The 12,670-nt window shown below is 41.0% G+C and overlaps 1 protein-coding gene across 2 annotated transcripts in view; it reads right to left on the bottom strand.

Annotated features, from left to right (window-relative positions):
- The window catches only part of GPN1 (GPN-loop GTPase 1), a 17,919-nt gene continuing 5,249 nt past the window's right edge, over positions 1 to 12,670 (bottom strand). For both annotated transcript variants that reach the window (XM_054822830.1, XM_054822831.1), the window contains 9 exons: positions 12,117 to 12,195; positions 11,926 to 12,020; positions 10,398 to 10,443; positions 8,221 to 8,367; positions 4,905 to 4,987; positions 2,614 to 2,653; positions 1,814 to 1,904; positions 1,203 to 1,310; positions 1 to 571 (listed from right to left, as the gene is read on the bottom strand). In XM_054822830.1, coding sequence (XP_054678805.1) covers positions 480 to 571; positions 1,203 to 1,310; positions 1,814 to 1,904; positions 2,614 to 2,653; positions 4,905 to 4,987; positions 8,221 to 8,367; positions 10,398 to 10,443; positions 11,926 to 12,020; positions 12,117 to 12,195 — 781 coding nt within the window. In that variant the 3' untranslated portion in view covers positions 1 to 479. The remainder of the gene's footprint in view (positions 572 to 1,202; positions 1,311 to 1,813; positions 1,905 to 2,613; positions 2,654 to 4,904; positions 4,988 to 8,220; positions 8,368 to 10,397; positions 10,444 to 11,925; positions 12,021 to 12,116; positions 12,196 to 12,670) is intronic.

The raw sequence follows: 12,670 nt of genomic DNA on the forward strand, positions 1-12,670 counted from the left end.
TTTGTTAGTACATAAAATATATTTAATTAAAACCAAAACATCAAGCACTAGATTGATGAAGTTTCATGCAGCAGAGATGTCACTTGTGTCCCAGCTGCAGCAGACACCTGTCTGCACAAAGTGAACAGAGCGCACTTTTTGAGACCAGTAAGTAGCTCTAGATGCTAATGCTGTCAAGAGCTCAAAATCTAATTTCTCGACAGACACATCTAAAGAACGTGGAGCAAAAGAAAGTGCTATTTGGTTTCTTCAGCTTCAGGAAGCCACAGTGGCAGATGGCCCAACTTGCAGTCAGTTGGATACAAGAGCTTCAGCTCATATGACCAACATTTACTGCAAGAAGAAAGATATAAATATTATCAGAGGAAGCTGTTCACAGATAAAAGACTTCATGCATGGTTCCATGCAAATTTCTTTATGCTGTTCCTTTACTTTTAAGTCTATTACAAGGGATTCCAAATCCTCTGTTGCTGAAGGTCTCATTCATTTGGGTTGCTTCTTCTCTGGTATTTCATCCGTGTCTCTTGCATAAAGTTTCTGAAGGCTGGTTCTTCGTGACTCTCCTCAGTAACTGGGGGGGGGGGAATAAACAGTTCAGCACTATTTCAGCACTTGTTCTACTTGTGTTACTGAAGAAAGCTAGAGTCAGGCTCGTCAGAGCAACACATAAAGTCTATTTGATCTTCAACTGCATTACAAAGCAACAGAAATAAGTGATCCTAAAAATCAATGGAACAGGGAAAGAATGAAGATTAAGTCTGCAAGCTATGTAAGAGAAAAATCACATTGTAAGAACTTAGAAGACTGCTCCAAGACCAGGAGTCACAGGAAAAGGGAAGAGAGCCAGAGGCAGAAACTGTAAGGCCAAAAAGATGGTGAAACATATTGTGCGTTAATTAGGTTGAGAGGTCACGGCATACTCCAAGCATAACAAATTATCTGGTTTATGCATGTTATACACCTATTTAAAATAACTACTTGAATAGAAAATTTACAGTTGAACTTTCACAAAGGTTACAGAGTAGTATCACTTGAATAAGCATTGCAGCTAGACTTCTGCTACAGATTTAGACACCTATATTTAGGTGACAATGTTTGCTTGTCTTCTAGGCTCTCATTACAGTCAATCCAGTTAATGAAATACAGAGGGTATCTCCTGACTAGACAGCTTTTAGACCTGATCAGATCGCTCATTCCCTTACCTTCATGGTCAATGTCATCAGTATCACTCTCCCTCTCGTCGTCTTCATCAAGAGTTCCTCGTGTTAGGATCAGCTCAGAGGGACCCATTGCAGAAGCATCATCAGACCCTTGGAGGGAACAGAAATGGCTATACACAAAACAGCATGCTAACAAGGAAGTTAGTTTGTGCCCTGACAATTTCTATTTGCACATAAACACAGCAACTAATACCTACTCTATCTAAAGGGACAGAAAGTGGTTTCTGGATTCCAAAGATACAGGACAGACTGCATCAGCACCACACTCAACCTCATATAATGCAACAGTTCAACCAACAGCAGAGCTTTCTCATATTATAATTTGACGGTTTCACCTTTTCTAAAGTATTTAATTACTGCTAGTATGTCCACTGCTTTATCTACACAGCAGGGTTTCTTCTTCTCATGCCTGTGACTGACACATAGAAGACCTAAGTCAGACCCATCCCACAGGAACTAAAGCCCCACTCCTCTTTACTGACATGAAGCTGCTTTCACGCTTTTGCTGTGAAGACAGAAAAGCACTATATGACTTCTCAAGGCACACCCTTCAGACAACTTCTGCAGTAAACTTAATCTTCCCAGTAAGGTACCTGCAAGCGTGTTGCCCTGCACACACACGCTGCCCATGTCCTTCCACAAGTGTTCCAGCTGCTCTTTCTTTTGTTTATTTTGAGCTTTCTCCTGCAGGTACAATGTTACATGTGGATTATGAGTACATTTAAAACATCAGTAGAAAAGTAATCTCACCCAATACTAGCAGTCTGTTCCCCAGCCAGAAAGCAGAAGTCAATAAGCAGGTCTTACATTACGACAGAACTTTTGGATAAACATGGAACGCAACCTCCAGCATGATGGACTTAGAGAACATTTTCAGCAGCATCAGGAAGCCAAACTCAGTGAAGTTGTGCCTGCAGACAACTGTCCTTTGGACAGCCAGAACTCAAGGTGAGCAGAGCTACTGATTTTGGGACTGCAATTCAGTCTTCATTACTAATTGTCTAAGTCAAAACAGTACACATCATTGGTGTGGAAAGATATAGTGATATTCTCAACAACTCACTTTGGAAAGTTATTTTTTAAAAAAGTCTCTATCCTTCTGAATAGAAGATATAAAAATCTTTCCCAATCATTTTCTCACAATTTGCCCAAATAAATTATTAGCACTAAAACACTGAGCAACATCTGTTTTACAAATCATCTTTATTTTTGTGAAGATATGCTCCGCCATATCTAGGAAAAGACAGACAGATAGTGAGCTTCAGGACAGGAGGTTTTCCACACCGACTACGATCAGTAAATGAAATGTTAGATCTTCCCAACATAGAGGCAATTGTGTGCATAACAGTGACCCCAAGATACACTACCCAGGTATACAATACTTAATACTTACCAGTGTTTTTCTGAGGCGCTCATATTCTGGACGATATTCTCTGAAAAGATAAATAGAGTGCACTCAGTCTGAACTAATACATGATTTATATTAAGTAAGGATCATCTTAGAGGCTTATTTCTACCCAAAAAAAAGTTTTCTCTAGGCTTCCATGTTTAAGAGACATTTCAGAAAGACTAATGGTACTTTTTACCCAGGTTTGGATTCTGAAACCAATGAATGCAAAATAAGTGAACATACTTCATTAAAATAGCAAACCTTTCTCACATCGTCTTGTTGGATAAGAAATTAAACCAGCTCAACTGAGGCAGTCATTTCACTGCTATATCCAATCAGCAGATCTATCATCTTCCTCTAATTATAGACATGACCTTCTCTGCCAGTACTTGTGCTTCCTAAGACAGTTCAATGGGATCTCGTGCAGAAAGACTGTTCACAGATTTCCAAACTATTGTAGCACTACGGGACCTTGAAATAGTCCTTTAATGAAGTAAGGAAAAAGTGGATGTGGACACCCTCTTCTTAGAATCATGGAATGGTTTGGATTGGAAGGGATCTTCAAAAAACATCTGGTCTAACCTCCCTTGCCACGGGAAGGGACATCTTTCATTATATCAGGTTGGTCAAAGCCCCATCCAACCTGACCTTGAACAGTACCAATGATGGGACATCCACAGCTTCTCTGGGCAACCTGCTCCAGTGTCTCACCACCCCCACTGTACAAAAATTTCTTCCTTATGTCCACTGTAAACCTACCCTCTTCCAGTTTAGAACCATCACCTCTTGTCCTGTCTCTGCAAGCCTTGGTAAAAAAAATCTCTCTTTCTTATAAGCCCCTTTAAATACTGAAAGGCCACAATAAGGTCTCCCTGAAGCTGCCTCTTCTCCAGGCTGAACGGCCACAACGCTCTCAGCCTTTCCTCATAGGAGAGGTGTTCCAGCCCTCTGATCATTTTTGTGGCCCTCCTCAGCACCCGCTCTAACAGGTCCATGTCTGTCTGGGACCATGAGCCCCAGAGCTGGACACAGTGCTCCAGGTGGGGTACCATGAGAGCAGGGTAGAAAGGGAGAATCACCTCCCTTGACTTGCTGGCCACGTTCCTTTTGATGCAGCCCAGGATACAACTGCCTTTCTGGGCTGCAAGCGCACATTGGCAGTTTATATGAAACCCTTAACTAGGGTTTCATTATGTAGGTAGTGTATCCTAGAATAATTGTTAGGTTATGTGGTAAAACTCCCCAGCACCTCCAAAGAGCGCAGAAAGACATTTGGGGGAGAGCCTTCAAACCATCAAAGACCCATCTCAACAAACCCAGAGGAACAGAGGGGCATGGTGGCAGGCATGGAATCCAGATTAAGAACTCAGAGGAAGGGATACCCTACCCCGGCTCCTGCCGGGCCTGTGCCAGGAGCCATCAGCCCCACAGTCCAGGCGTGACACCCATCACCATGCCTCATCAGGAGCTCTCTGGATCACCTTGTGAGCACAGAAGGGTGGCTGCCTAGGGGTGCAGGACACATTATGGGATGCGGGGAAAGAGCATTTGGGGATATCACAGGATTTATTATGGGATGTTTAGGGGAGGAACCAAAGGTAGGAAAAGGGAGGACTTTAGGAGATTTGGGGAGGAACAAGTGTGGGAAATAGAGGCATAAGGGAATGAAAGGGTTTATTTTCATGTTAGCAGGGACTAGGGAGTATGCAGACCTGGGAGCACAACCAGGCCAGACTAATCAGACCTGGGAACAGGAAGCTGTAGCAGCCTCTCTCCAGCTATCCAATCCAGCATGTTATATTTTCCTCTAACAATAATCTATGGTCTGGTTTAGGTATTTCCAAGTAATCCAAGTTACTGGATATGCTTTCTAACATTATAGAGCAACCTGGCAGTATTTCATGGGGAGGAATTCAGTAAGGAGCAAATTCTCAAAGAATTATTGAATTTTAACTTGCTTATCTATTCAGTCTGCCAAACTCATCTGTTAGCTTCCTGAGGACAATTCAAACCTTGATAACTGTATGGAATCAGAGGAAAAAAATTACTTCAGAGATTTGCTGGCACAGATAGCTTTTACTTTTTCAATGAACAGTTAGCACAAAATTCAAAAGTAACAAAAGTCACTTTTGACTGCTGCTTTTTATGCTGACTCTTGCACTTAAGTTTATTAGAAACCCTAGACTACCTTGGCTGTGAAAAGTGAGCAGTCCTTCAAATCAAAGGCTTGGGCTCACAAATCAATAACTTCAGCAAGTATTCACTAGGTCAGGGACCAAAGGTTATCATCTTACCTCTCGTATTCATCTACAGCTTTAGAAAGCTGAACAAAAAAATCATCCAGTCCCGTGCCGAGCACAGCAGAAACACCAACCACCTATAAAAGAAAACCATATACCAGAACTGAAGAGTAAGTGAATCAAGTTTTTAGGTAACTGATGGATCATCAGAGCTGGAAAGACTAACCAGTATCTTATAAAGTAACAAACCCAACAAAACTAAAATACGGGGGAATCTAACGATAGTCATTTAATCATCACGGTGGCATAAGATTATGCAGTAATACTTCCACTTCTGTCATTCCAACTTTCAACCTCTTTCTCCACCTGCTGTTAATGTTTGCTACCTCCGTTTTTTGGTCTGTCCGTCCCTCCTCTGTCTCTTATTTGACTCAGGAACCTGGGTTTTTGTTTTACAAATTTTACCATGGGGAGGGGGTAAGCAACAACTGGAAAAAAAAAAAAGAAAACCTGACTCTGCACCCATCCTTGTACCTCCAATCTCAATACCCCACAAAAAACACCGTTAATATAATGCCCAAACATAATGAATAAGAAGGCAATTCAAAAGAAAGATCAAGTCTTTCTTCTGTTTACTTGGTTATTGTTAATAAACCAAAGTTATCATTCTGAACCTAGTATTTCAAGTGGTTAGTAAGACTGCTGGAATATCAGTGTACTAGAAGTAAAAAGCAAAACAGACCACAAGAAATAACCTTTTGCCTCTGAAGTTCTAACAACTTTGTATTTAGCTGAAGCACATTTTTAAAAGTACCCAATCCAACCCCCAGAACAGCAAGAGATGGAGAATTTAATCAGTTACTACGGCAATACTTTAAAAATGCACATTTGCTTTCCAATTTGAGCTTGTCTGTCACTACACTTCTGGCCATTTGTTCTGCTTTTATTAAATCAATTATCTAAAAATACCTTTTATTAAGACTATCACTAGCCAGTACTTGATGACCCTCAAGAATCTCACATCCTTAAATGAAAATTTTCCCTCTTTTTTGTAAGCAAGACAGTCTTTACTACTCACTTTCAAATGTAAACATTCTATTAATAGTACAGTAAATATACAGACAATAACACATTCCAAAGGATTTTAAGCATTAGTCTAGGCACTGTGCCGATATATATTAATATTTATACTTGAAGCATTAGTCTAGGCACTGTGCCGATATATATTAATATTTATACTTTCATTGCACTTAAGTACAAGCTGCCTTCTACTCTATAATGCTCTGCATATGTCCTGCTCTCCAGTCCACTATTCTAATAGATATTACATACATACATACTTGCTTGATTAGCAAATAAGGACTAGGAAGTACTTTAGTCCTGTACATGGCACCACTATAAGCCATTTTGAAATACTGTATATTGTTCCACAAAGGGAACTTATTTTTGTTTTGGCTAATTTATCATTACCTGTATGAATGGAATCACTTAGGTATTTTCATTGTCTTTCCTGTAACAGCCATAGAGCCGTTTGCTTGCTTTTTCTTAAGTAAAAGCTGATGAAAAACACAATTAGCTGAAACCTCCTAGCACAGACTATGGGATCATTAACATCCTCCGATGAACAGTGTTCTCAGAGAAACTGACACTCTCAACACATGGTAAGTGGGGAAAAAAACCCACTTGTTCTTGCATCAGCAAATATACAGGATTTTTTGTTTGTTTGTTTTTGAGATTCTTTCCCTTCTTCCTACATAGTAAATTGCCCAACTGTACCTGACACTTTCAGAACAAGGAAAATTATCTCAGATGGGAGACACTGCAACACAGAACTTTACTTCTTACCACCCTATCTTAGCATTATTCTGATGATTAAACACAATTCTGTATTAAATGATTCAGGTTGCCACTGTGTGACTTCATGTACAAACCAGCAAATCTTGGCCCAAATGCAAGGCTCAACAGATTCCAGTTCAAAAGGGCAGTGCAAAGCTCTTCTACAGAAGGACAGAATGGTTGAGGTTGGAAGATACTTCTGGAGATTGTCTAGTCCAACCTCTCCTGCTCAAAAAGCAGGATTAACTAGAACAGGTTGCTTGAGATCTTCTCTGAGAGTGTTTTGAGTATCTCCAAGGATGGAGACTCCACAATTTCTCTGGACCATCTGTTCCAGTGCTCAATCAGTAAAGTTACAGTAATCCTTCTTTCCTCTTCTGTTTAAACATAGTTTCCTATATTTCACTTTGTGTCTACTGCCTCTTGCCCTTTCACAGGGCACCACTGAAGAGAGCCTGCCTCCATCATCCTTACATCACAGAATGGCAGGGGTTGGAAGGGACCTCTGGAGATCACCTAGTCCAACCCCCCTGCTAAAGCAGGATCACCTCGAGCAGGTTGCACAGGATCACATCCAGGTGGGTTTGGAATCTCTCCAGAGAAGGAGACTCCACAACCTCTCTGGGCAGCCTGTTCAGTGCTCTGTCACTCTCAAAGTGAAGAAGTTTTTCCTCATATTCAGATGGAACTTCCTGTGTTCCAGTTTGTGCCCATTGGCCCTTGTCCTGTCACTGGGCACCACTGAGAAGAGTCTGGCCCCAGCCTCTTGACACCCACCCTTTAGATATTGATAAGCATTGATCAGGTTGCCTCTCAGTCTTCTCCAGGCTAAACAGGCCCAGCTCTCTCAGCCTTTCCTCATACCAGAGATGCTCCAGTCCCTTAATCATCTTTGTAGCCCTCCACTGGACTCTCCCCAGTAGTTCCCTGTCTGTCTGGAACTGGGGAGCCCAGCACTGGACACAGAACTCCAGATGTGGCCTCACCAGGGCAGAGCAGAGCAGAGGGGGAGGAAAACCTCCCTCGACCTGCGGGCCATACTCTTCTTAATGCACCCCAGGACACCGTTGGCCTTCTTGGCCACGAGGGCACGCCGCTGGTCATGGAGAGCTTCTTGTCACCAGGACTCCCAGGTCCTTCTCCACAGAGCTGCTTCCCAGCAGGTCAACCGCTAACCTGTACTGGTGCTTGGGGTTATTCCTCCCTGGGTGCAGGACTCTACACTTGCCCTTGTTGAACTTCATTTGATTCCTCTCCGCCCAACTCCCTAGCCTGTCCGGGTCTCGCTGAATGGCAGCACAGCCTTCTGGTGTATCAGCCACTCCTCCCAGTTTTGTAGCGTCAGCAGAATTTGCTGAGGGTGCACTCTGTCCCCTCATCCAGGTCACTGATGAATGTGCTGAATAAGACTGGACCCAGTACTGACCCCTGGGTAATCCTCTCATCAGGTATTTATACACATCAATAATATCCTCCTTAAGCTTTCTCTTCTCCAGGCTTTTATGACACATAGTAAAGAAAGGAATATTCTTACCTTTAGTGAACTGTAAAATTCATCCAACACTAAACTCATAGAACGAGTCAGGTTACTGACATAAGATGTCTCTTGATTCAGGGCATCCTGAAAAGTCTCAAAGTCCTGCATCCATTCTACTGCAAAACTGTGGTCAATTATGTCAGTCTGGAAGAAGAGGAGAAAATTTTCAGAAGTAATAATGATGAATTCTTACCTTTAGGCTGTTAGGTGAACAAATAAAAATTTCCATTTTAAACTTACTTTCAAAATGCTGATCTTTTCAAAATACTCAGCCCTGGTCTGAAGTTTTGCAAGCTCTGTTTTTATCAAACCAATTACTTCAATACAGGAAGAGGAAAAAAACCAACCACTATCCCAGTGTTAAGAAGGCATGTTTAAGGAAAAAATTCACACAGATTGGTAGGGGTTGCAAGAGACCTCTAGAGATCATCTAGTCCAACCCCCCTGCTAGAGCAGCATCACCTCAAGCAGGTTGCACAGGATCGTGTCCAGGTGGGTTTTGAATCTCTCTAGAGAAAGAGACTCCACAACCTCTTTGGGCAGCCTGTCCCAGGGCTCGATCACCCTCAGAGGGAAGAAGTTTTTCCTCATGTTCACACCTGAATTTCCTGTGTTCCAGTTTGTGCCCGTTGCCCCTTGTCCTGTCACTGGGCACCACTGAGAAGAGTCTGGCCCCAGCCTCTTGACACCCACCCTTTAGATATTGATAAGCATTGATCAGATCGCCTCTCAGTCTTCTCTTCTCCCCAGGCTAAACAGGCCCAGCGCTCTCAGCCTTTCCTCATAAGAGAGATGCTCCAGTTCCCTCGTCATCTTCATAGTCCTAATTGCAAGTCTAAAGGCTTCTACGGTTTACTGGAAAGGGGCATCCAAAAATTGCATGCTGTACAATAAAGTTTAAGTTGTAAATATTAGATCGTATGACTGAGGCCCAACAAGAACAGTCCTCATTGAAGATCCCATCCTTTCTTGATTGGTTTGGGTGTCAGGGAGGAGAGTTCCTTGGGATTCTTCCACGCTTGTCAAAAATTCTTCAAACGTTCTTTGCCTTTTTACCAACGACTAAAAATCAGATCAAAATGAAGTTTAAAGTTACAAATCCTAAGCCTCGGGCCTACCTTTCCTTACATATACTGATGAAGTCCCATTTTTTTCAGTCTTTCAAAAAATGTATTTTCTTAAGAGGGAATGATTTTCCTACCTCATGCCTCTTTCTACAGAAAAAGCTTAAAAACTTGTTCTAAAATTACTGTCTAGAGTTAGAAGGAAAACTGTACAAAAACTTGCTAAGTAAGCAAGCAGATATCAAAGACATGCATGGTTTGGGTCACTGGGAATATGTTTGTAGTTGGAGTACATCAGACACTAATCCTACTCAGCTGTTGTGAAGTAAAATTTCACATTAAATGCATGGGTTTTCTAGAGGAAGCGTATAGGATATATATGCATGCACACACAAAGCTTGCTATGTTGGGGAGCAATTCCTTGAATACAAAGGATGTCTGTGGGAAAGAGGAAGAATACTCACACCGGAAATCTAATGGTATTCTTTAAGTATGTGAAATTGTTATGTTTAAAGAACCGGCTAGCTGTTAGGCTCAAAAGCACTCCTTTAAGGCTACAAGTACCTTACACAACAGCAGAGGTGTATCCTTAGGCTAGTAAATATCTGCTTTCTGGCAAATATTGGCATATTTTTACTGTCACTGATCAGGACCAAACACCTTGTTCAGTTTTGCCTGCTACAATACATAGGACTCCTTCCTCAACACAGGCAGGTGTTAGACAATTCCCACTGTGCATCATCAGCCTAATGCTGAATAGAAATAATTAATGATTAAGACAATTGTTGTGAGGAAGCAGGGGACTGTAAGAGCAGATTCAGTAATGAACTTACACTTATGTTACAAAGTTTCCTTATAGCCTACAGTAAGGTGCAAACATTTTCAAATTGTTAGTATCATCTCTAACTTGAATGTTTGCCTGTAATTGCCCATCTCTGATTCTTCTTGTTCATTTGTATACCAGATTAAAGACCCCTTTTAAATTCAGTTTTCAGCCTGCTACTCTTTTCTAGAAAAATCTATTATTGTAGTAAGACAAAGACACTACAGCAAAACAAGCCAAACAGAACAATGTTCCACTAGGACATAGAAACCATAGCTTTAACTTACTTTGTTCATGACAACAATGAAAGGTAGCTTTGTCTTGTACAGGATACTGGGGGGGGGGGGGGGGGGGAACAAAACAAAACAAAAATTAATTTAAATCTCACTATAATAGAAAACAAGTTAAGCATAAGGTAGACAAGACTTGTGCAAAACTGAATACATTTGACTTCAAAAGATAATTATTTTCCTCCACGTCAATTAGAATGTAATTTTCACCCAGAAAGTATGCTCCCCCCACTATGTAAGTGCACATTTGTTAAATATAAAACCTCCTTCTATGCACCCAGTTGATTTTGATTACTATTTTCTATGACACCGAGATCCCAGTTTTTAAACACTGAGTGCATTTTCTAATTGTTTTGACTCAAACCTTAGGTTCTGAGATATTATTTGTGAACTGAGCAATGAATTCAAATAACTTCATAAAGTTAACACCTATGTTAACTCTATAAAGTTAACATCTATAAAGCAAAACTACCTTGAAACATGAGCTTACATACTTATTTCACTGCATATATTCTAGCATCTTTTGCTCAACACTAATGTCAGAAAATGCAGGATGTAATAAGACACGTTTTGCATAGGCCTATCACAGTAATACAGCTTATTACCTTGGTACAAGGATTGATAGGTTTTTTGACAACCTTTTACCAACATTAACCATGAATTACGACAGACCTAGATATGTTTATCTTTACATAGGCGTTTAGTCCCTGGTTTAACATGCAAGAAAACAGATAAATCCATGTACGAGGAGGAAAACAATAAATCAAGAACTCCATGCTATGCTGAGCTCCAAACAAAACTTGAAGAATCACTGAAAGTATCAATAATATTAAAAAAAATATAGACTAAAATGTGTTTACAAGAAGGAACTTAAACTAGGCTATGTTGATACATCTTAGATAAATGATTTTATAAGCAACATGCAAAGTGTTAGATTTGATGTAACTAGCCCTCATCACACTAAGGTCTCATGGATTATTTAAGAGAGACATGGACCTGTTAGAGCGGGTGCTGAGGAGGGCCACAAAAATGATCAGAGGGCTGGAACACCTCTCCTATGAGGAAAGGCTGAGAGCGTTGTGGCCGTTCAGCCTGGAGAAGAGGCAGCTTCAGGGAGACCTTATTGTGGCCTTTCAGTATTTAAAGGGGCTTATAAGAAAGAGAGATTTTTTTTACCAAGGCTTGCAGAGACAGGACAAGAGGTGATGGTTCTAAACTGGAAGAGGGTAGGTTTACAGTGGACATAAGGAAGAAATTTTTGTACAGTGGGGGTGGTGAGACACTGGAGCAGGTTGCCCAGAGAAGCTGTGGATGTCCCATCATTGGTACTGTTCAAGGTCAGGTTGGATGGGGCTTTGAGCAACCTGATCTAGTGAAAAATGTCCCTGCCCACGGAAGAGGGGGTGGACTAGATGGTCTTTAAAGGTCCCTTCCAACTCAAACCATTCTATGATTCCCATCCAAAATAAGTACCAAAGAGACATGGCAAGCAAAGCAGATGGACTGCATTTTCAGCTTTTCTTACCTGCAGGCATACAGCATGTTGGACATAAAGGTGATAGGGTTAGTACTGCGAGAGGTGTCCATCACATAAACAACAACTGAAGGAAAAGAGGAAGCCTGGAATCACAAAGATATTTTAATTAGAAGTACATGCTGTTCAACAGCAACTTCTTTCACACAGCCTCACTGTCAAGTCATGTAGAAAACACTTACCAAGGCCTCGGTTATGATGGTTCCTGACGCTGACCAGGTGAATACCTCAATTTGCCCTGGTGTGTCAATAATAACATACCTGGTAAGAAGTCACCCCCGACAACAAGGGAAAATTAGTTAAGCACAAGGTCCTGTTCTGACTAGATTACCACAAGCACATAATGGCAAATCACATGATTATTCGGCTACAGATCAGAAAAGCTTCTCCCAAACAGTGACAAGATTTATGTACATGCCTGAAAACTTCCTATGTGAATTTTGTAACTAAAAAGCATGGACTCTCTTCAAATTCTATTAAAGTTGAAGGCATCAATTTGACAGACACTTATTACTGCAAACTCTTCAGAATAAGAATTTGAACAGTGCGTGAGGAAAAATGACAGTCTGATGGAAGACAAGAAAAGCAGAACTGGAATCAGCAACATTTCTTCAATGTATGAGAAGAAAGTCTACTTTATCTGTTCTAATTCTATGCCCTTTTCCACATAAAATTTATACCAAGTCTGAAAACCAACTAGAAAAAATGCAGAGAATCTTTTAAAGATTTCATATGG

The sequence above is a fragment of the Grus americana genome, chromosome 3, assembly GCF_028858705.1.
Source record: "Grus americana isolate bGruAme1 chromosome 3, bGruAme1.mat, whole genome shotgun sequence".
Classification (NCBI taxonomy): Eukaryota; Metazoa; Chordata; class Aves; order Gruiformes; family Gruidae; genus Grus; species Grus americana.